Consider the following 24,834-nt stretch of genomic DNA (forward strand, 5'->3'; position numbering starts at 1 on the left):
TAATTGTAATAACAAATGGCGGAACACTGCCTATTGAATTTGATTACAATTATTATATTAGTATTCATATGTCAGTTATCTTTCTTCTACTGCTTTTGAGTCCGCCATACCAGAATTGTTACAATCAAGTTGTGGTACATTTTTCATGTTAGCTTTAATTTGCAGGTCTTCCTGATTTGGTTCCTGATGCTCTATTTATCCAAAGTGCCACTTACATACAGAGAGTACCTATGTACAGCCTTCGGTGTGCAGCAGAAGAAAACTGCTTGGCCAGGTATGATAAAATGAGGCACATGTAGCCACAAGTTACAGTAGACGTTTTACACTGACCAATGCAAACTGGACACTACTTGGACAACTATTACTATAAGTATGCTGCAACATTTAGGTATGCATAGTTTATTAGCACAAATAAGCATGTTAGGGTTTAAACTGGAAATGAGGAAACTGTGTACAAACACAATATTTTCATTAGAATCACAAAAACTGGGCTTTACATTAATTTAATGCACAAATGATCATACTGAACTGAGTTGAAGCGATGTTCTATATAAACTTGCTTGATTAAGTCAAACTTTGGCTTGTTTTACATGACAAAGCATCTTTAGTTACAAATATAATATTGGTATAACACAAGTATAGAATGTATAGAGGTAGCCCCTTCCAAAAAAGAGACACTCTTAAAAGAGAACTATGGTCAAACCTGTTTGGGCTGTAGTTCTTTTTAAGGTCACAGGAGGACAGATTAACAGAAACAGATTAAAAAGTATGATAAAAATAAAACTTTTATTCAAAGGTATTAAACTTGTAAGCACAATATAAGTATTCTTATTAAATAAAAAAACAGTAGCCAAACAAGTGGTTAACAATACATTTTAAACTAAAATAGAGTCTATAAAAATAATGTGTCATTATGTCATCCCGGCTGTTTTTCAAGTAAGTGCATCTAGAAAAATAAAAACAAAAAACACCACAAAACCTAGACTACATGTTAAATAGTGCATACTGCTTACTAAAACAAAGTGCGTGATGCACACTTGATGCACACTGTTGCATGTGTATATTATGTAGCCATGTGAATTTGGATTCGGAAGAAACCTGCAAATCGACAAAATTCAGATAATTTGTCAGTTCATCTGAATCCGAATTTACTAATTACTATATGCCCGAATATACAAATTTTTTTTATTCGGGCACATTATAATTCGCTTGAGAAAGCACGGTGGCCATATTGCCCACCAGTGTGTTCTGCACATTCGTGCCCCCATCTTGGAAGCAGGGCGCATGGCGTCAGTTGACATCAGATGCTGGTATAGGCGCCGACATCTTGGTGTATATCTAGATCCTAACAGGTGTGTGACATCACCAGACTAGGTGCACGTGGGGCGTCATGCAACGTCACATGCTCACCCTCCAGGATGGCAGCGCGCATGTGCAGAAGTGGCCGGATCCAAAATAGCATAAAAATTTGTTTCATTTGCTGAAACGAATAAAAATGTTATTAGTTTTCGTTCATTTTGTCCGAAACAAATTTTTAGTCTTTGCACAAGTCTAATAATATGTGTGTGCGTGTATGTATGTGTATGTGTGTGTGTGTGTGTGTGTGTGGGTTCCTTTTGTTTTTTTATTATTATTTTTTACTGTTGGTGGGGGGCTTCGGTAAAAAAAAATCAGGGGTCTACTGATCAGATCCCTGACATTTCCAGTTTGAAGTAGAAAAAGAAATTGAGTCCTTCACCTCTTTTTCTGCAGCCTCAGCACTGAATGAATGGAAAGCACGCAGTACAGAGGCTTCCCATTCATTCACAAACTCGTGATATTTTTATTTACTATCAACCAGTTTATGAATGGGTAGAATCCTCTGTACTGAGTGCTTCTGCCCATTCGGAAAGTCATGAATGAACAGGAAGTGATGTAAAGCACTTCCTGTTCATTCATAACTGGGGACACATAGTAAACAACGTAGTACTAACACTGGAGTGATCAGCGATCACTACAGTGTTTGTGCTGCACACAGAGCATCACAGATATTTACAGATCCTCCACTCGGCCACGCACAGAGGCGATGTCATCCTGTAACCGACAGGATGACAGGGGCTCCGCTCTCCTCCTCTCTCCTCAGGTTTGGCCATCCTTACAGCAGGCATCGCTCCCTCCCCGGCCTCACAGCCAGCAGACATTTTCTCCTCCGATCCCCGCTGCCTCAGCCCATACAGGCGGGGAGAGCAGCAGAAAACCGAGGAGAAGCTGCAGGCTGTGCCGTCCCAATATTCCCTGCTGCCCAGAGGCCGAGCTGTGTCAGCCGCCTGGGATCCCTGTTCCCCCTTTCGTTTCGGCTATTGGAAGCCTTTCGGCTTTTGGAAGCCTGCTGAAGTCATCACGTCTAATGCAGGGTCCATAGCCCTACATTATATGTACGGTTGCTGAGGGACAGTCCACGGGTCAGAGTGGAGGGGAGGGGAGAGAGGTGAGCGCTCACCAATGGGGAAGCAGGGATCAGGTAAATAAAACTGCTTTACAGAATCCCCCTAAACAAAAATCTATTAACTCTTGCAGTGCGGGATAGCCCCACTGCAAGGGTATTTTCTTTGCCCAGAGATAGGCTTTAAGGCTATACAACTATAGAGACTATTTAAAATAGTATATTCAGTCAGTAATATTTGCATTTGATCATACTTTTAGAAGTTGGACTAATTAATGGTAGATGTTACACACTATTTAACAAATATGGTTTAACGAGTGATGATGCTGATCCTACAACTTCAAACAGGATGTTCACTGGATTAATATTTTGTTAAAAATCAATAATTTAATATGAATGTCCAATTTTGCTGGAACAATTAAATCCCTTCAGGGTGAACTATATCCATCACAAGAATTTTAGACAGTTTAATTCAGATTAAAATCTTCTCTTTTCTGAATAAATTGTAGTATGTTTTAGGAAGAAGCTAGGAACAATAATCCCAGATCATATAACCTTATATGTCTGCATCTATTTTGTGAATACTTAAAGTGTATCTAAACCCAAACACAAAAATGTTATACTGTATATTGAAGCTTACCAGCCCTTACCAGCTCTGTTAGTTTGTTTTTTTCAAGTTTTTCTTTCTCTTTTTTCCCCCTGGTGATTCTGCCAATAACACACTTCCAGTCAGAGATTGGAAGCACTCATGTACCCTTCTCTATCAGAACAACAGAAACAAGATAGCACTATAGAATCCAGCTCCATTATTGTCCTTAATGTAGCACACTTTAAACCTTCTTTAATTGTCCAAAGCAGCTTTGTTCTGTTTGTTTGTTTGTTAGTTGATGCCACAGCCGTTGTGCATGGTTCCTATAAAGAATTGGTCTCTCTTTGTCTCCCTTGCATTTCATTTACTGCTATTGCATACTCCATCACATTTTTCTTGGACCCAATTGGCTTTAAATATTTTTCTCTGTTTTCTAGGTCAGCCTACTCCCCTGACATCTCAGATATAAGCTTCCGGGTTCTTCTGCGCTTTCCACAAAGGGTTAAAAATCATGGCACAGCAGACTTTTTACCAGTGAAACCAAGGCATACCTGGGAATGGCACAGTTGCCACCAGTGAGTAATGATTGCTTTTTATTACATTATCACCCTCTTTATTAAGGTTACTATGCACTTATCCTCCCTCATATTTCCATTCAAAGGCATTATCACAGCATGGATTCATTTAGTCACTATGACCTTCTGCATTCTGCGACCAATCGTAAGATGGCAGAGGGACACAAGGCCAGCTTCTGCTTGGAAGATACAACATGTGATTTAGGAGTGAGACGGCGATATGCCTGCACAGCACACACCCAGGTGACAAAAAAACCTCTGTACCAATATTCATTTATGGAACTCATAACATAAATGTAAAATAAATAATCTGCGCTTCTTGGACTAACTAAAATATATGAAAGCCTAAAGCAGCTAAGAAAAAAGAAGAAAAACTCCTTAAATTAACCGAAAAAGATTGTATCAAAGTGCTAAAGGTGTAAACTGTGAAGATAATAATATTGAATACAATCAAGTATTCAAGTGAAAAATCGAGTGATCAGGTGAAGATAGTAAGTGGAAAGGGGCTGCGTATTTTAACCTCAGCCTATAATATGGTTAAAATTATTATAAGTATCAATAAATGTCTTAAATAAAATTGTATCAAAAAAACTGTGAGAAACGAAAAAAACAAAGATCCAAAAGGTAACACATAGGTGAATGGTCGTGAAGAACTAGTGATAGTAACAAATGTAAAACAAAAATGATAAAGTGTTACATTAGGTCATCAGTCAGTAATATTTAACAAAGATCGTGGTAGCCTTTCAAAGTCAATCAGCAATATATAACAATTTATAGGCTGATCTACAAGTAGCACTCTTTCAGTGAAGATATCAGATCGACGAAAAAACAGTGTTCAGATGATGATTTAAAAGCCGGGGGAGAAAAACACAAGGCAAATAATTGTTGATTTATTTCAGTTGTAGTCCGACAGCCCCCCTTATGGATGGGTACTCACCAGAATGTAGTGAGTAGACGGCTTTTTAGGTTAGCGGCACTTTGGTCTGCGGTCCTGCTCCAATTTGAACACGGTTATTCCCGCTTTGAGACCCGGCAGGAAGAGAGTTTTTTTCCTTGCAGTGCTGGAGGTGTCTTACAGGCACAGTGATGAATTCTCCTAAGTGCGCTGTCAGCGAACCTTCTCTCAGGAGCCCCACGGTGTTTAGGAATTAGAAAAAGAAAGAGCCCTCATGGTGCAGTAAATAAAAGCATTCAGATTTATTAAAAAAGTAGTAACTCACATGTGCAATATAAAAAATCCGGCCGGGAAAAGCAGCTCTGGAACAGTTTAAGAGACTCCTCGTGTGGACTTTGACTAGGCCACTCCAAAGTCTTCATTTTGTTTTTCTTCAGCCATTCAGAGGTGGACTTGCTGGTGTGTTTTGGATCATTGTCCTGCTGCAGAGCCCAAGTTGGCTTCAGCTTGAGGTCACGAACAGATGGCCACACATTATCCTTCAGGATTTTTTGGTAGACAGCAGAATTCATGGTTCCATTTATCACAGCAAGTCTTCCAGGTCCTAAAGCAGCAAAACAGTCCCAGACCATCACACTACCACCACCATATTTTACTGTTGGTATGATGTTCTTTTTCTTAAATGCGGTGTTACTCTTACGCCAGATGTAATGGGACACACCTTCCAAAAAGTTCAACTTTTCAGTCCACAAAGTATTTCCCCAAAAGTCTTGGGGATCATCGAGATGTTTTCTGGCAAACGGAGACGAGCTTTTATGTTCTTTTGCTCAGCAGCGGTTTTCGTCTTGGAACTCTGCCATGCAGGCCATTTTTGCCCAGTCTCTTTCTTATGGTGGAGTCATGAACACTGACCTGAACTGAGGCAAGTGAGGCCTGCAGTTCTTTGGATGTTGTTGTGGGGTCTTTTGTGACCTCTTGCATGAGTCAAAATTGTAGAAATTTCACCAGCACACCAGTCCTTTTAGGATAGCAAAAGCTTCATTTATTTAATTTTTTTTGTATATGACCAACAAGCGCTTTCGGGACAGCACAGGGTCCCTTCATCAGGGTTTAGCATTGCTGACATTCGCAGTGCCATCCGCAGTCACTGCGAGCACCCCCCACTACAAGGGACATATCGGTAAGGAGTGCGACAAGGAAAATACTTATACTCTTGGATGAGTCGTCGCTGCACTTTTGGGGTAATTTTGGTTGGCCGCCCACTTCTGAGAAGGTGCACCACTGTTCCATGTTTTCGCCATTTGTGGATAATGGCTCTCACTGTGGTTCGCTGGAGTCCCAAAGCTTTAGAAATGGCTTTAGATCCTTTTCCAGACTGATAGATCTCAATTACTTTCTTTCTCATTTGTTCCTGGATTTCTTTGGATATCGGGATGATGTGTAGCTTTTGAGGATCTTTTGGTCTACTTCACTTTGTCAGTCAAGTCTTATTTAACCTCCCTGGCGGTAATCCCGAGCGTGACTCGGGGTTAATTTTCTCTGCCAGGAGCGGTAACCCCGAGTCACGCTCGGGGTAACATTGCAGAGCTGTCAGCGGAGTTTTCTTACCTTCTCCTGGCGATCCAGCGATGTCATCCGCTATGATCGCCGGCGAGAATGATCTATGTCCTCCGCCATGATCGCCAGCCAGCATCTGACTTCCTGGTTCCGTTCCCTGCGAGCAGAAGCGGCGCATGGGAGCGGAACTGGGCGGCAAATTCAAAAGTGAAACACACATAAGAGCTGATACAGTGTAATCTGAGAGGACTACACTGTATCACCTCAGATCTGACACTTGATAACTATACATTGCCCCTTGCCTGCCATTTTACTGCCATTTGTGCTGTCATTTGTGCTCATAAAATTTTTATAACATGGCATCAAAAAAGCGCCACTTTACTACAAAAGCGTTTTTGGACCAGTTGAGTGACAGCGACACGGAGGTGCTCGCAGAAGTGAGCGATAGTGAGTCGTGGGGAGATTTGTCGTCTGACACGTCTGACACTGATCTGGCAAGTGACAACGGCGATGATCCTGCACCTGACCTCAGCGATGTGCGCACTTGGTGCCCTATTGACTGCGATACGGACCAGGTAGCGCCCCCAAGATTCCCGTTCACTGGATCACCTGGGATGAAGGTAGATGTTGAGCGTGACAACCCTCTGGCATACCTGCAATTATTCCTCACTGAGGAGGTAATTGAAAAAATTGTCACGGAGACAAATCGCTACCAAGAGCAGCAATCCGCTACGCTGCATGCCAGGTTTTCCAGAAGCAGAAAGTGGGAACCGGTGACCAAAGAGGACATCTGGCAGTTTCTGGGACTCATCATTCTTCAGGGGGTGGTGGGGAAACCGCTCCAGAAATGGTACTGGACCACCAATAAGTTACTGGCCACTCCGTTTTTTGGCACCGTGATGTCAGAATACCGGTTTTCCCTCATCATGAAGTATTTCCACTTCACGAACAATGAAGAATTTGATGAGGCCACGCATCCTGCGCCCAAACTAAAAAAAATCTGGGAGGTATGCCAAATGATTGTGACCAATTTCCAGCGGACCTACGTGCCAGAAAGGGACGTCAGCGTGGATGAAAGTTTGATGGCCTACAAGGGACGCCTAAGCTGGATACAGTACATTGCATCCAAAAGAGTGCGGTTTGGCATCAAATCCTATATGCTCTGCGAGTCATCCACTGGGTACATCTGGAATTCGGCCATTTACACAGGTAAAGGCACGAAGTTCAACCCCAGGTACAGCGGTTATGGGATGGCCACATCATCTGTCCTTACACTGCTGGAGCCATTGCTGAACCAGGGAATTATTAATTGCGAACAGGTGTGGCAGTAATCAGGCCTGGGTGTGGCTAGAGAAATTGAACTCAGGTGTAATAAACCAGAGTTAAGTTTTAACAGAGGGGGCAAACACTTTTTCACACAGGGCCATGTGGGTTTGGATTTTGTTTTCCCTTACTGATAAAAACCTTCCTTTAAAAACTGCTTGTTTACTTGTGTTATCTTTTACTAATATTTCAATTTGTTTGATGATCTGAAACATTATAGTGTGGCAAATGTGCAAAACAATGAAAAATCAGGAAGGGGGCCAACACCTTTTCACACAACTGTTTATATGTATATATATATATGATGTAATTTGGCAACATAGTCCCCAAGAACACTCAGTTAGAGGGGCTGAGAGGTTCCAGCATGTGAATACCTTTGCAGTGAAGAAACTGTTTTTTCAGTTTCTTCCAGGTTTTCTGGACAATAGTGGGATGGAATCTCTAGTCCCGGGTCCAGGTGTTGCCAATGACCAGTATAGGTGGATCAGGTAGCTGAGATAAGCCTTATTAGGAGGACCAGAGCTCAGGGGAGTTGTGTGTGCTGGAGGCACACGGACACAGGCAGACTCGAGTGCGTGCTGGACGCACGTGGAACAGTCAGGGGAGGCTGGGAGAGGTCAGGAAGGTCGATGACCCAAGGGACCTGTTGGACACTGCTGAGAGAGTCAGTGACCCACGAGGGGGAGCAGTGTGAGCATCACACAGAGGTGTGATGAGAGGCTTGGAGCTGAGCTGAGGAAAGCTACTGATATGCTGCATATGCTGATGAAAAGTGCATGAGAATGTTTGCTCTTTTGTGAACAAAAGACTGTCCTTTATGTTGCTGCTGGAAGTATTCTAGTGTAACAGGAGAAGTCTACACTATTGATGGAAAGAGACTTTTTGTGCTTGCCCTTAATAAATTGACTAAGTATAGGACTTATACTTTTGTTTATGAAGTTAGTGCCGGGATATGGTAGGTTTTATTTTTCTTGTGAACCCCTGTACAGCAGCTGTGGAGACTCTTGTAAATATCACCAATAAACACTGCACTGTTTGCCACTACTCCCTTGGATTTGGTATCTGTGCCCAAGAGACTGCTTATTCCCAGGGGGCGTATGTACTTTTTCCCCTATATTAAATATAACACATTTATTATTACCCAATTTTTTGCTAAAATATAAAAGACGGGGTCACGTCACGTAAATAGACACTAAACATGTCAAGCCTTAAAATAGTGCGCACGCGCGAAACCTCAAACTACAATACCCAAAATTGGCAATAGGCGACGCTTTAAAAGCTTTTACCGCTCATCAGTTTAGTGTTATCAGTGATTGATGGCCCTAAAATTATTGCTGTCACTCTGACGTTCGCAACGATATGTAACATGTATGTAGCGCAATTGTCATTTTCAGCTTCATAAGCTTCTTCTCTCTGGCTATAGCAGCCAGATGACTGACAGGTGAATGCAGAAGTTATGTAATACACATCACTTCTGCATTCACAGCACGGAGGGAGATCAGCAAGGAAGAAGATGCTGAACTCCCTCCCATCCTGACACCTTCACGAGCCGGTACCGGGTCGCAGATGGGCTAGCGCATCACAGGATTGAAGGTGAGGGGTCAAGACGGTGCAGCACTCATGGCGGCAGCGGCACTCGAGCGGGTGGAGGGGGGGGCGAGCAAAACACAACATACAACCGATCGGCGGCTCTATATGTTAAACAGCTGTTAATGGCTGTAAAGAACAGGCAGGTATTTTCTGCCCCTGCGCGCGCGCAGATTAAAAAAAGCCGTCTAATTACGGCAACCCGCCCATGTGAGTTTGCTCTCTGTCCGTTTTTTCACAACAGGTGGGCGGCAAGCGGTTAAGAACAACAGGCAGGGGGATATCTACCTCCATCCATTTATTTTAACCCCCCGGCAGTTCAATAATTGCTCAATTATTGTAAGCTATGATAAGAATTTGGACATTGTTTCTTATTTCAGCTGTATATGGTTTCCCTAAGAATAAATTAGAGTCATTAATATGGAATGCATTCCAAGGTATACCATCGCACTCCAAACCGACGTATCCTCATGTGTACCTTAAATGGGTGCTGGAATGGGCAACACATGGCGCCTTAAGACTAAAGGAGATAATGAGGTCACCAGCACACCAAGGTCCACTTCATCGATCCGTCTTTTATTGACGTTTAAATAAACAGGGTATCACAAGCAAATGCAACGTTTCGGAATCACATACGGTCCCTTTATCAGGCAAAACAAAGTGGACAAGATGGATCGATGAAGTGGACCTTGGTGTGCTGGTGACTAGTGTTGGGCTGGATGTTTGAGTCGACCGTGAGTTCGACACGAACATTGCTAGTTTGTGTGTTCGCCGAACACACGAACTATAAGGGCGTTCGGTGGTCTGTTCGACCGCTGAACGCCCCACAAGGCAATGCGCCTTGTGAAGCCCTAATTGGCTAAAGGCTTGCACCTGACCTGTGGTGTGAGCCCTGTGCCAATCAGGGCTCAGTACTCTGTCATGATGACTTTGCCCAATCATGGCTCACTGCTAAGTCCCAGCAGCACAATAAATAAGGCTGCTTCCATCACAGCCGTACGTAGTGTGTTGCTGGAATTAAAAAAAGAGCGGTTATAGCAGAGTTATATAACAGAGTTCTATACAGCATTCTATATCAGAGTTCTGTACTATAGCAGTCAATTATAGTAGTCGATTATAACAGTCGATTATTGCAGTCTATTGCAATAAGCATCATCTCGGAAAGGCCAACAAGGACGGGCAGACGCTCCCATGCAGCAATAAGAGGTCAAGTAGCCTCTGTGTCCACAGGCCAGAGTCGTGGTTATAGTCGTGGATGTGCTGCATCTTCTACAAGCAGGGCACGCTTGTCCTTTTTATCTGGTGGTGGCCATGTTACTCAGGCACAACATACAGAAGAGGTGGTGGATTGGATAACTAAGCCATCCTCCTCCTCCTCATCCTCTGTCACCCAGGCTCATACTGGTTCTTAGTCCACCACAGCTGCCAAAGCGGCCTACTCTGCCTCCTTGTCCATAGCTTCTCCTGCCCTAGCCCTGCCATCATGCATGGAGGAGTCAGCTAAATTGTTTGAACACACCATCAGTGACATACTGCTGGAGGATGCGCAGCAATTACAATGGTCTGATGTTGGCTCTGAGGTTGAGGAAGGTAGTGACATGAGCCTAGAGGAATGGGGTGCCAATGATGGACAACAAACTGCCACTCATGTTCCTGGAGCTTGTTCAGCCACCACGCCTCCAAAAATCTGATGATGTGAGATCTGTCTGCTCCACCCCCTCCTCTTCGTCCTCCATGATGGCCTCTTCTGCAGAATTGTCTGTTGAACCAGCAGTTCACTGTAAGTGTTTAAGTGGCTACGCAACGGGTCAAGCAAAAAGATGCCATGCAGTGCTTGAGCTGGTTTGTCTAGGGGACAGGAGCCACACCGGGGCAGAGATTCTGTCAGCTCTGCAGGGGCAGGCCCAGAGGTGGTTAACACCACGCCAGCTTGAGCCAGGAATGGTTCTATGCGACAATGACAGCAACCTTCTCTCCGCCCTACGCCTGGGAAAGTTGAAGCATGTACCATGCTTGGCACATGTCCTCAATTTGGTGGTACAGCGTTTCCTAACCAGGTACCCAGGGCTGCAAGGTCTTCTGAGGCAGACCAGAAAAATCTGCAGACATTTCAGGCGCTCATTCCCAGCCAGTGTTTGTCTGGCTGAAATTTAACGTGAATTCCACCTGCCTAAAATCTGTCTGATTTTAAACATGCTCACCAGATGGAACTGCACTTTGGCAATGATGCAGCAGCTGCGCAAGCAGCAGAGGGCCATCAACGATACCTGTGTGAGTATGGCACAAGGACAGGCTCAGAGGACCTTGGCTTTTTTTCCCCACGTTAGTGGCTGCTGATAAAGGATGCATGCACTGTACTGTCACCATTTGAGGAGGCGACGAGGATGGTGAGCCGTGACAATGCATGCATCAGTGACACTCTCCCTCTTGTGTTCCTGCTGGAGCATACTCTGCGGGGAATTATGGATAGGGCACTTGAGGCAGAACAGCGAGAGGAAGAGGGGGACTTCCTTACCTTTCAAGGCCCCCTTTTTGCAGAAACCATTCCTGCGGGGCTGCAGATCACACAATAGGAGGAGGATTATGGCAGCCGCGGGGGGCATTGAAGCAGAGGATGACATAAGACAGTCTTCAAGGGGGGTTTCTGTCCCCAGAAACCCAAGGAGCAATACGTGGCTGGGAGGAGGTAGTGCACGATAGGGTCATCCTCAGTGACCCTGAAGACTCAGAATCTCATGCCTCCTCAAACTTACGGTGCATGGGCTCCCTTATCCTGCAAAGCCTAGGAAACGACCTCAGGATACGTGGTATCAAGGCGAGGGTTCATTACTGGTTGGCAAACCTTCTTGATCCGAGTTACAAGTGTAAAGTTGCAGAGCTCATCCTACCCTCACAGAGGGATCACAGGATGGAACAACTTGAGGACGCTTTGAACAGAAACTTGTGTAACATCTTTCCAGACACTGGTAGGTTACCAAGTCATAAAAGAGGTTCTTCTGAGGCTTTAGTTGGTCAAAGAAAGAGCAGGGGAGAAGGGGGCCACCTGACTGATGTCTTTAGAAATTATTTTCAGTCCTCAGCGGCCAGGGATGTTAACTTTAGGCACCCATCGCGTCTGCATCATATGGTGCAGGATTACCTAAGGGCAAGAGCAGACCTGGAGAGCTTTTAAGCAGACGATCCACTGGCTTACTGGGTCTTGAGAATAGATCACTAGCCAGAACTTAGCCAATATGCCAGCGAGCTACTGGGCTCCCCTGCATCCAGCGTGCTTTCCAAAAGGACGTTCAGTGCTGCTGGAGGTTTTGTGACAGATAAAAGAGTGTGTCTGTCCACAGACTCAGTTGACAGCTGACATTTACCAAAATAAATCAGTCCTGAATCAGCAGCATCTATCAATCCCCTGATGCAGATGTCACAGAATAAATTTATCGGGGATCCCTGGAAGACTGCCTAGGCTGCCTAACTTTGTGGGCAATTATTCGATCTTCAAGTAATGTTCTCGGTGTAGTGCAACCACCAACGGCCAAGGCCCAATTTTTCCGCACCCGCATGTGACAGGTGCATATCATTTGAATTTTTTGCAGCAGGGTCCAATCCTGCACTCGCCGAGAATAACTCTGAAGGGTTACGGTCTGAAGGCACTTGCCAACACTAAAGGCCCAATTTTTTGGTGCACCTGTGTGACAGGTGCATATAAGTTGAACATTTTACAGCAGGGTCCAATCCTGCACTCGTCAAGAATAACTCTGAAGGGTTACGGTGTCTCAAGTTTTGCGCACTGGAGCACCAAGAATTGTAAACTCAGGGATAGTGTGACCGCACAACAAACGTAGGTGTGCCAGAGTCCCAGGATCTGAGGAGCTGCCTTGTCTTCACCAGAGCCACTGATGGTGTGGATGTTGAGCTGCGGGGCAGTTTCCAGGTTACGGCTCCCTGACACACCCATGCAGGCACAGTGCCAGCGGGTACACAGGGAGCACAGCACACTGGACCGGACACAGGGTGCATACAGGATACAAGGTACAGAAAACAGGCACTAGAGGGAAGACGCAAGGAACATGTGTGACACAGGGAGCAGGTAACAAAAGGGAACACACAATATGTGTACCCACAGAGACAAGAGATACACAGGAACAGCAGAGGGGAATGCACAAGAGAAAGAAGGGAGGTGCACAATAGTGCAGAGCTAAATAACCACAGGAAGCAGGAGACAATTACAAACAGAGCAGAAAACAATGCTGTGGAGAGAACTCATAGCCACAGCAAACCAAAGAGGTACACGGACAGAAAACAGAGGGAATGCAAGAGCACAGCAGGAAGGGAACACTGAAAACAACAAGAGCAAGCAAAGACTCAAAATACAAGGTATACTCAAACTGCAATACCACAGGAAACAGAGAGGTCCGCCTAGTAGCATGGAGACACGTTGCTCTAACGCTAAAGCACAGGTGCACAGGCCTTTTAACACCTAGGTTCAGGGCGGATTGACACGAAATCGAGCAGCTCAGACAGGAGGCAAAACTCGGCGCCTGATCAATGAACAAGGAACTATGACACAGTGTGAAGGTATCACCAACACTAAAGGCACAATTTTAAAGCACCTGTTGCTACTTTCATCCAACGTCTGCAAAAGAGGCACCAGAATTTATTCAAAAAATCTCTAACCTTGTTCTGAGTGTCCTAAAATGTGTCCTCTTCATACAGGCTGCCTCCCCAAGCAGTTGTTTAAAGGATTAAAGGAAAACCAATTACCGGCAATTGAAATGTCATTTTTTTTTTTCTTTTTAAATGTCACTTTTTGCTGCAGCAGGTTCTATATTTTTCATTTTATTCTTACCCTTTAAGTGATGTAAGTACATTGCAGAGTACATAGACTGTAATATACAGGGATAAAGGTACACTTAAATTCTAGACCACACATGGAATCTTATACACACATGCACGCACAAGACACACATGGACGCACAAGAGACACGCACACACACAAAGGTTGAACTTGATGGACATGTGTCTTTTTTCAACCTCAAATAATATGTAACTGCTCCTTTTAAAAACAATTGTTTTTTTTTTTATTGATTCCTGTCCCCTAGTGCACTACCCGGAAACCCCATACCTTTTATGGTCAATAACTTGTATATAAGCGCTCTTAAAGGGGACAATTGTTTCTGAAAGTTCTACACCCATTGACTTGCATTGAGTTCAAGTTCGAACTTTTTGGATGTTCTAAATTTCGAATTCGAACTGAACTCAGGCCTGTTCGACCCATCACTATTGGTGACCTCATTATCTTCATTTGTAGAGAATGCTCATCGCATTTCCATATAAAAAGTATATTGAGCACTATAGGGAACATCTACAAATCTCTATATGATAAAATCCAAATGTGGAACAGCAAGCAAGTAAAAATCTAAATTTTTACTTGCAGAGTCAGCGGTGTGAGGCAGAGGTCAGCAGTGTGATGCAGAGCGTAGAGGTCAGCGGTGTGATGCAGAGGTCAGCGGAGTGACGCAGAGTGCAGTAGTGTAACACAGAGTGCAGAGGTCAGTGGTGTAATGCAGGGTGCAGAGGTCAGCTGTGTAACACAGAGTAAAGAGATCAGTAATAATGCAGAGTACAGAGATCAGCGGTGTGACGCAGAGCGCAGAGGTCAGCGGTGTGACGCAGAGCGCAGAGGTCAGCGGTGTGACGCAGAGCGCAGAGGTCAGCGGTGTGACGCAGAGCGCAGAGGTCAGCGGTGTGAGGGAGAGGTCAGCAGTGTGAGGTAGGGCGCAGAGGTCAGTGGTGTGAGGCAGGGCGCAGAGGTCAGCGGTGTGAGGCAGGGCACAGAGATCAGTGATGTGAGTCACAGTGAAGAGGTCCGAGGTGTGATGCACAGTGCAAAGGTCAGCGGTGTGATGCACAGTGCACAGGTCAGCTGTGTGATGCAGAGTACAAAGGTCAGAGGTGTGACACACAGTGCAGAGGTCAGCGAGGTGACGCACAGTACAGAGGTCAGTAATGTAACGCATAGTGCAGAGGTCAGTGTGTAACACAGAAATAATAGGGACTTATAGTGCACAATTGATCTGATTAAGGTGCCCTCTTCCTGATCCACCCCTCAGAGGTGAGGCTTCAAATCACCTCATTCTCTAGTTTCCCTTTGTTAATTTAGGAACCATTTCTGGGCTTGCTTCTATTTTCCCGGTGGTGCCTGTTCTAATCTGTCGTGGAGGGGAGACTTCAATTACAAGCCTCACCTCCATGGTGGATCAGGAGGGGTGCTTTTGCACCAAAAGAAAAGTGCATAGAAGCGGGTCTAAAGACACTGATCCATCTCAGTGGTCCATTATGAAGCAATTTATTATACAGCAGTGCAAAACACCACCAGCTAAAAAGAACTACAAATCCCAGCAAAACATTATACAGCAATGTAGAAAAATCTAAAACTTCATAGTCTGCGTTGCTCCGGGGTGGCGGCCTGATGTCAGTTGTAATGCAGAGGTCAGTAGTGTAACACAGAGTGCAATGGTCAGTAGTGTGATTCAGAGGTCAGTGGTGTAATGGAGGGTCCAGAGGTCAGCTGTGTAACAGAGTACAGAGATCAGTAATAATGCAGAGTACAGAGGTCAGCGGTGTGAGGCAGAGCGCAGAGGTCAGCGGTGTGAGGCAGAGGTCAGCGGTGTGAGGCAGAGGTCAGCGGAGTGATGCAGAGTGCAGTAGTGTAACACAGAGTGCAGAGGTCAGTGGTGTAATGCAGGGTGCAGAGGTCAGCTGTGTAACACAGAGTACAGAGATCAGTAATAATGCAGAGTACAGAGGTGTAATGCAGACAGCAGAGGTCAGCGGTGTGACGCAGAGCACACCGGTGTGACGCAGAGGTCAGCGGTGTGACGCAGAGGTCAGCGGTGTGACGCAGAGCGCACCGGTGTGACGCAGAGGTCAGCGGTGTGACGCAGAGGTCAGCGGTGTGACGCAGAGAGCAGAGGTCAGCGGTGTGACGCAGAGATCAGCGGCGTGAGGCAGAGCGCAGAGGTCAGCGGTGTGAGGCAGAGGTCAGCGGTGTGAGGAAGAGGTCAGCATTGTGAGGCAGGGCACAGAGGTCAGCGGTGTGAGGCATGGCGCAGAGGTCAGCGGTGTGAGGCAGGGCACAGAGATCAGTGGTGTGAGTCACAGTGAAGAGGTCAGAGGTGTGATGCACAGTGCAAAGATCAGCGGTGTGATGCACAGTGCACAGGTAAGCTGTGTGATGCAGAGTACAAAGGTCAGAGGTGAGACACACAGTGCAGAGGTCAGCGAGGTGACGCACAGTACAGAGGTCAGTAATGTAACGCATAGTGCAGAGGTCAGTGTGTAACACAGAAATAACAGGGACTTATAGTGCACAATTGATCTGATTAAGGTGCCTGAGGGCGTGGCTGTGGTGCCATTGACTTCAATGCACCACCACGCCCGCTCCCGCCCCTGAACGCAGGAAGCCGGCCAGCTTGCGTTCCAATGCGTTCTAGAAGCCGAACACTCTGGAACGCAGACTTTATGGTGTGAAGCGGACCTCTCTTCTCTCTCTCCTTGCACTCTCTCCCTCCCCTGTTTCTATCTGCTGTCTCTCTTCTCTCTCTCTGCTGTCTCTTCTCTCACTTTCCCTGCTATCTCTCTCCTCTCTCTCTGCTGTCTCTTCTCTCACTTTCTCTGCTGTCTCTCTCCTGTCTGTCTTTTCTTACCTCCACTGCAGCAGCTTCCCAAGTCTCCTCTCCTTCTCGTCTGCGGCGTCTGACACATTCAGCGGCACGAGCACTGCGGGAGGACAGGACACAGGTCAGTGAGCCGATCGCGATCTACAAGTGTTCGCTTTGCGATTTACTGGTAGATTGTGATCTACATAATGGGCACCCCTGCTTTATGGTATCAAACAGCAGGGATTATGACATTTCCAAGGTGACCTGCAAGGTGGATAGAAAATGTTCGTGATGTCTGGCTCCAAGAACCATTTTGGGGAATCTGCAGCTTAAAAAAAATTATGTGAAAAGTGAGGTGCAGTCTGTGCCGTAGTGGACCCCACTGCTGGAGAGCCAATAAGAAGTGCCCACGTCACCCAGGAAGTGACATGGACACCTTACTTTTCACAGTGAAGAAGAAAGAAAACCTGGCAAACCATGGGAACATGGACTAAAAAAGGATTTAGCTTACCTTTGCTTATTAGTTGGGCGGTTGAACGGACAATATGAAGATGAGGGGTGAAAGTGGGCAGCCCTGCCTGGTGCCGTTGGTTATCGGGAATGAGGGTGACAACATCCCGTTCACGCAAACTCTGGCCGTTGGACGTGAATATAGGGCCATCACCCATGACAGCATGCCCGGACCCAGCCCCACATGCTCCATCGTGAGTCGGAGAAAGGACCAGTCAACCCTGTCGAAGGCCTTCTCTGCGTCCGTGGACATAATTAAACTCGGTATGGCCTTCGACAGGGCCGAGTGTATGACATTGAGGACCCGGGTGGTGTTATCCCGGGCCTCTCTGGATGGGACAAACCCTGCCTGGTCTGCGTGAATCAGAGATGGGATATGGGGAAGCAGTCTCATGGTAATTCAGCTTTAAATGTAGTTTGCAGTATACCATTTAAATAGTAAGGCATGATGTCTGTAAATAATATAATTGTTGACTCTCTACATACAAGATGTTATTTAGAGTAATAATGTTTCCTTGTGTTCCAGGGGCTTAGTCCAGGATGCTATGATACATACCATGCCAATATTGACTGTCAGTGGATTGATATCACTGATGTTCCCCCAGGAAAGTATATACTCAAAGTGAGTAGAGAAGATATTTGTGTCTACTTGTATCTATACAAAATACAAAAGTTACAAATACAAATACTCTATATACAAAAGTTAATGTGTTACAACCAAATCAAAATTGTTATTTCAGGTCTCTGTGAACCCCAATTTCCAAGTCCTGGAATCAGATTTCACTAATAATGCTGTGCATTGTGACTTGATCTACACTGGAACCTATGTAATAACTCGTAATTGTCATCTTTCAAGGTAGGAAGGCATTTAGCATAAGTCACCATTTTCATTAACTTGACTTGATCTTTTGTGTGTGTGTTTGTAGGGGGGTTAGGGGGTTGGGCAGGGGAGGGACGACAGAGTATGTTGGGGGTCTGTCATTTGTTTATAGTGTCTTGCATCTCAACCAGTCCTGAACAGTATCTCCTTAGCCCTGGTGTTCGCTGGCACAGTCACGCCCCTAAAGCTATTTGCAACTTCACGGAAAAATTATTTGCTGCTATCACAGCAAAATGACTACAGAGCAATTTAAAAAATGAAAATATCAAAAAAAATAGCCAGAGAGGGAGAAGACCCTTCTAGAATGTCTCTCTAAATATTTATTCCCTTATCCACTGGCAAACAGTTCCCAGTAGCAGGCAGAAATAAACAACGTCCTGGGCTTAGGAAAAACCCAATGAACCCAGATAATGTAAAGAATCAGAGCTCATGCTGGCTACAGCCTAGCTGCCAGCGCTAAATTTAGATGTGGGACACAGTAGCTTATGGCAGGGTTCCTACATCAATAAGCTACCATGTGGTGATATAACAATTTAAACATTTTCCTTTCTGCACATAAACCATGGCTTTGTAAATTAGCCCATATCTATTAAAAAGAACACAAAGGCTTTACGTGGTTGTTCCAAATTTAGGGTATTCTGTCAAGTTCAATGGATATCTAAAGTTTTGGGTAGAGTTGGCAAAGGTTACCTCTGCCATTTGTTTGTCCCACTAGGGATATTTTCTTTAATTTCCTGTCCAAGAGACACAACAAAGAGGAGATCTCTCAAAAGTGAGGGCATATCCTCTCCTAGACAGCTTTTACTGGAACAGATGTCACCAGCGGACATCTCTCAACAGCGAATGTTCTCTCTGTTTTAGTCCCAGTGACTACTGTAATTTTTTTGGATTTCATTCTTCTTTCTATCCTGGTCACAAACAGAGATGGTGAATCTCCCCAGTTGGTACAGCCAGCGACAGCAATGCAAACCTTATAAGGGTTTACAGTTCCACTGTTCCCAACTCTATCCAAATCTTTTTTTTAAATGGCTTTAGATATTCTTTAACTATCACCTTTATGTGATTTTGCCACACACAGGGCAATTTGGTTGCTAGTCCACATCAAACATAACTGCATTAACAATGGAAACTTGGCTGTCAAAATCAATTCCATTCAATTGTAATTTAGTCCAGTTTTCCCATAGAATTGAGTTTTCCCACAGAGTCCAGAATTGTTCATATTTGATGAAAACATATGCAGTAACCTTCAATATATGTAATACATATCTTTTATACTTGCTTTCCTATCTATTTTTAAGGTAAGTGCAATGTTTTTTTCTCCTTGCCAGTTAACATACCCAATACTGACACTGTTTTTCCTTAGCATTTGATGACCTCTGAGAATGTCTGTGAATACAGCTATACGTGAGTCAAAGTAGATGGACGATCCAATGGGATGATCGATAACCGACTTCAAACAGCAAAATAAATTATGTCAAAAAATGTGATATGTTGTCTAACCTAAACAATTGTATTGTGTTTTTTCCAGCACAAATAAAATGTATGTGATTATCACTGATGCCAGATTCATATTTCTCTGTTCTTCTTACTAAATTGATGTTCTATCATAACTTTAATATGGGAAATACTTTACTATGGCTTCACTTTTTTTGTATTTGACTAGGAACAAGCATGCAGATGGTGAAATAAGAGGGGCCCTGCATGCTTGTTCCAGGTTTTTGGCTGACTATGTAGTAAAGCCGTAGGCATGAGCATAAGCATGACAGCAAGGCAACTAGTGACTTCTAAGTGCTAAACTATGTGGCAAGTTTGAATTTTTTGCTACTAAGTGATTTAAACAAGCAAGCAAAATACTTTCTTGTATTAAAAGGGGTTTAGACTCCAGAGATAGAGACATAATCCTGCCCCTGTACAAAGCATTAGTAAGATCTCATCTGGAATATGCAGTTCAGTTTTGGGCACCAGTTCATAGCTTGGTGCCAAATGGTTCACTTTAAGGTCACTGCAAAGGATAAGGGGGCTACTCTGCTACTGCCTTTTCTTTAATATGTCTAGCTATCAACCTCTCAGTGATTAATCACTAGTGATTTTAGTAGCAGAAATGAGCTTATAAAAAATATTTTGTGTAGTTCTAGTCTAACATAGTGACTTCCAAGAATGCAAGGACTTTCTAAGCTGTGTGGAAAAATTAAAGATATAAGCTCACTGGTTCCTATTGTTGTCTCGGACACTTTTTATTAATTTCACCCATTGCGTCAATGAAATAGAGATTGGTTGACATTGGGTGGCAAGTGTGTATGTATCTCCACAATCCCCTACAGCTTCCCTTCCTCTGTAGGGAAGAAGTCAATGCCATAAAGAAACTGCTTGATTTTATCTTGTCATATACAAATCATGTAACCTTCCCAACGAATTTTAAGGAAGCAGTCTGAGATATGCGTTAAGAACTACCTGCCCTTAACTTTTCTCAAATTGATAATAAAATAGAATGAATCTGAGAATGCTGCAGAAAACGTTATAAAAATATTTGTGAGTCGCTGTTTGAGCAGAATAAGAGATGATGGTTGGAGGTCTAAAAATTTACAACTTTGCAGAGATTGGAAATTAATGTTTAAATGTTTAACTTCTGTGAAACTGATATTATGTTTTATATATTTTTTTTAAATAAGATGTACAATAAAATATTGAAAATGTTTTTAAACATTTATGTTTTAAGTATGGGACCTTAAGTCCTTACACTTTTGAAGGTTTACTGTGTTATAGAGAACATGTAGAACTTTTACTTGTGCCTAAGCAATACCCTGAAAAATTTACCTTTTTATGTAGAATTCCGCTGGAAAAATAGCAGTGCAATTTCTGGTATGTTAGGGTTCTGAGGTACTTCTGTGCCTACAACCTCATAGCTGAATACCTGCAATGTGAATCAATGGCACTGCTGCCGATGACTGCTAGTCTTAGGAGATTTGGAGTGAGAATGAGTGTTGTCACTACTGTACTGCTCTTGTTACTGGTGGCTCTGATGGTTGCCACCACACAGAGACACTGTGCAGAACAAAAAGGAAGATGTCACCAGCACTCCAACAACGTTAATAACAGCAATTAGGTGCTCATTTATTGACAGATGCTGTCTCTCATTGGCAAGTCTTTTCGGGGCCACACATGGTCCCCTTCGTCAGGCTCAGAGCTGCCTCTGCCTCCTCTTGTCCCCAAAACCTGTCCGGGGCCAGTACCAAGTAGGTGTGCACATTATCACTCCCTATTTCTGAGGTGGCATCCCTTGAGTATCCCAGCAATATCTTTCCCAGACACGGAAGCATCTGTAACATATGGTAATAATTGTCAGACGTTGCCCTGCACTGCCCTATTCAAATAGTGAATGAATGACATCTTCCAACTTGTCAGTCTGACCATTGCTATGCTATTCAAATGCAACGTCATATACAAACCTGGCTGCTGGTGGTGGTATAATGGTGTGGTCTATTTTAGCACATATTAGGGCCCTTTATGCGGAATGAGCATCATTTAAAAGCTTAATGTCACCCTATACTTGAGTATTATTACTGATCATATACACCCAGGGATACATGGTTATCTAGTTACTGTTATTCTTTTTTTCCAATAGCTGTTTCCAAAAGAATAACTGGCCATGTCACAAAGCACCCAAAAATCATCCTGGTTCCATAAATATAACAGTGACTTTGGAATATTCTAATTATCCATGGACCCAATGAAGCATGTGTGGGATAAGGTATACAGAAGGCTTGCAACATGTCTTGACTATGTCTGCATGGTTTATCTGTTGGTTAGAAATCTGAAGGAACTGTGTGACCATGGACCCAGATCTCTAGAACAACTTCCAGTATCTTCCTAAATCCACCAGGTCATGAAGAATTCAGGCTGTCCTAAAAGTAATGGGGGGTGGGGGGGAGGGGTCCTATACATAATGGCATAGAATAGTTGTCTTCCCTATGTGAGTAAGATAGCAAAGGAGTAAAGGAATTTCTTAGAGGCCTGTTCTTAAAGATCCAGAAGAGACCTGCTGTAATCATGGAGACTGTCCAAGGATCTTGACACTTCATCACCCACACTTGCGAGTTCTTGAGCCTCCCTCCTACTGCGCCAGTGTGGCTGATCAAAGGGTTAAAAAGGCTTTGGCTGCTCATTAACAGCCTGTTGGGTCTTGTGCAGGCATATCTTAGGGAGGTGGAATGAGTGTCCTTCCAATCCTTGCTGTACTCTCTTCTATGGCGGTATGTAACGCACAACTTTTTTACTATTAGCTCATTCAGAGGTTAAAGGAGAACTATGAGGTGAGTGCTTTTCACTCAGCCTCATAAGTCTAGCCGACCTTTGACAATAAAACTGCCACAGGTCAGCTCAGTAGATCGGGAAGTGAGCGAACACATACCGGCGTTCCCTCACTTCTCGATCCTGTCACGGCAGAGAGCCGTGACAAGGAAGGGACTGGATCCCCCCCTTCCCGCTCCGATCCTCCAGTGCTGACTGGCAGAACAGATGGGGCAGATAGGCAGAGCCAGCTGTCACTCTCGCAGCTGGGCGGATCCAGACATAATTGTCGGGATCCGCTTCAGCTGCGGTATCGCAGTATACTGAGCTTAGGGTGACGGTGAGGACGCTAGTTTGTGTCCTCCCGTTATACTTTGGAGAACTATGGGGAAAAGTCCTGACCCCATAGTTCTCCTTTAAGCAATGTATCACAACTGTGCAGTTGAACTGCTCACAATTTGGTTAAATGTTGACTTTTAAGACAGGGTAGTTGTAGTAGAGATTGACTTGAGTGCAATTTAAGGAATCTGTATTACCTCATACAGAAACAACAGGTATCAATAATGTCTAAAATTACATTGAGAAAGACAAATCCTGTGGTATGAGTAGGAATTGTAGAGTGTCTCTTTAGGAGAGAGGTATGCTAATTATAATAGAGTTATAGGCTAGTAATAATCTACTAATAGTCCGATGGATATACTTGCTGTTAGAAGGATCGGATATGCTGTGTCCACTGTATGAAGTCTTGGTGAATTAATCAATCCAGGAATTCTGCAGGGATCTTACTGATTCAGCAGGAGGTGTCCTGGCATAGTGGAGTATGGCTCCTAGAGTTGAGAGATCATCTTGTAGAGAACCAGCTTGTCAGTAGAGGAATCAAAGAGGCAGCTTGTCAGAAGACGGTCCAAAGAAGCAGCTTGCCAGCAAAGGCTGGAGGAGTCCTGAACCCAAGGACTCTTAATAGCGAATATGGTGTGGAGTGGAAAATGCTCGGCGTCCTTTGTAATCTAGGGAAATTTCAAATTTCCCGGCTTTAAGCTGACAGCCGGGCAGGAGCGGTGTGATGTCAGGGACGTGGGCGGCACTGGACTTCGTACACGGCGCGCGGCCGAGTAAGTATATTACACAGTGTGACCTTGTTTCTTTGCCCTTGACTGTGATTGAGCAATGGATAAATAACATTTCTGTCAGTAATATTTTCTGTTTTACGGCCTGACTTGCCTCCTGTGACCCTGCTAATGGTAGTCTCCAACTTACTGCTGAACAAGGTCTTGTCATTAGGGATGCACTGATACCAGTTTTTTGGTATTGAGCACGAGTACCGATAATTTTTTTCGGTACTCACCAATACCGATAACGGAAATCCCATCAAGGGAGCCAGGCAGTGTATATTGACTCACCACCTGGCTTCCAGATTAGCCAGGAAGCCGGGTGGTGTGTAAAGACTCACCACCCGGCCTCCTGATTGGCTGGGAAGCCGGCTCCATGCTCCCTCGTCACCAGGTGATGAGGGAGCAGGAAGCCGGCTTTCTGGCCAATCAGAAAGCCGGGGAGCGTGTAATAACGTGCCGTCCGGTTTCCTGATTGGCCAGCTTCCCAAACAATCAGGAAGTCGGGAAGCGAGTCATTAGTATCGGCGCATCCCTACTTGTCATCAATGTGGATTTAGCACCATGACTGCTTCGACATGGTTTCAGCCAAGGTGCTCATTTTCACATGACTGTATAGTGCATGGTTCTGGCCACACACCTGTTCGAATCCAAGGCTGCTTCCCCTATAAATCCTGCAATTTTGTGTTGCCCAGTGCCCTGACTATGTTTTTGGGTTCCATTCTGCTGGTACATTATGGGTTGGTTTCATTACTGTTGTTTTTGTTGGTTATGTGTTTAGATGAAGCACTGTTACGGATGTTGAGGAATGCAGAATTAAGTTGTACTTGCTTAGAAGAACATTACACATATGAAAACAGAATTGTGAAGAAAACAGAAAAAAAGACATGTCTCAATAAAATAATCTTTTATTAATCCAAATTAAAACATTTTCTTAAAAACAATGGTACATGTGTCCACCTTGTTACATTACAATCAATTTGCCTCATATAGATTCCAAATCATCAGGGCTTCAGGCTTTGACTATTGATACTTGCATGGTTAATCCACTGTGTTATACAGGCAGTCCCCGGGTTACATACAAGATAGGGACTTTAGGTTTGTACTTAAGTTGAATTTGTATGTAAGTCGGAACAGGTACAATTTGTAAGTGTAACTCCAGCCAAAAAAACATTTTTTAGTTTTGGATAGCATAGGGAAGGGTCACATTTGTTTTGCTGCCTGTTCCGGTTGTTCAGAAGATTATAATATAATTTTTTTTTAAATGTATTCAAAATGACACACCAAAAAAAGTTTTTTTTCTATTTTAAATTTTATTTTATATACCTAATTAATTTTTTTGCATTTGTAATTTTTATTTATTTAACCTTTTTTAAAACATTTTTTGTCTTTTTAATTTAATTTAATTTTTTTATACTTTTTAACTTTTTTATTTTAATGCTGGG

At 44.0% G+C, this 24,834-nt stretch overlaps 1 protein-coding gene across 1 annotated transcript in view; it reads left to right on the forward strand.

Annotated features, from left to right (window-relative positions):
- LOC108791659 (protein-lysine 6-oxidase-like) overlaps positions 1 to 23,317 on the forward strand; it is a 31,175-nt gene extending 7,858 nt beyond the window's left edge. Inside the window, exons 2-8 of the mRNA XM_018562200.1 lie at positions 166 to 274; positions 3,449 to 3,586; positions 3,673 to 3,829; positions 17,640 to 17,735; positions 17,854 to 17,969; positions 18,709 to 18,765; positions 23,047 to 23,317. Of these exons, the coding sequence (XP_018417702.1) occupies positions 166 to 274; positions 3,449 to 3,586; positions 3,673 to 3,829; positions 17,640 to 17,735; positions 17,854 to 17,969; positions 18,709 to 18,765; positions 23,047 to 23,317 (944 nt within the window). The remainder of the gene's footprint in view (positions 1 to 165; positions 275 to 3,448; positions 3,587 to 3,672; positions 3,830 to 17,639; positions 17,736 to 17,853; positions 17,970 to 18,708; positions 18,766 to 23,046) is intronic.
- Positions 23,318 to 24,834: the final 1,517 nt, after the last annotated feature.

The sequence above is a fragment of the Nanorana parkeri genome, unplaced genomic scaffold (genome assembly GCF_000935625.1).
Source record: "Nanorana parkeri isolate BGI_ZX_2015 unplaced genomic scaffold, ASM93562v1 scaffold565, whole genome shotgun sequence".
In the NCBI taxonomy this organism is placed as follows: domain Eukaryota; kingdom Metazoa; phylum Chordata; class Amphibia; order Anura; family Dicroglossidae; genus Nanorana; species Nanorana parkeri.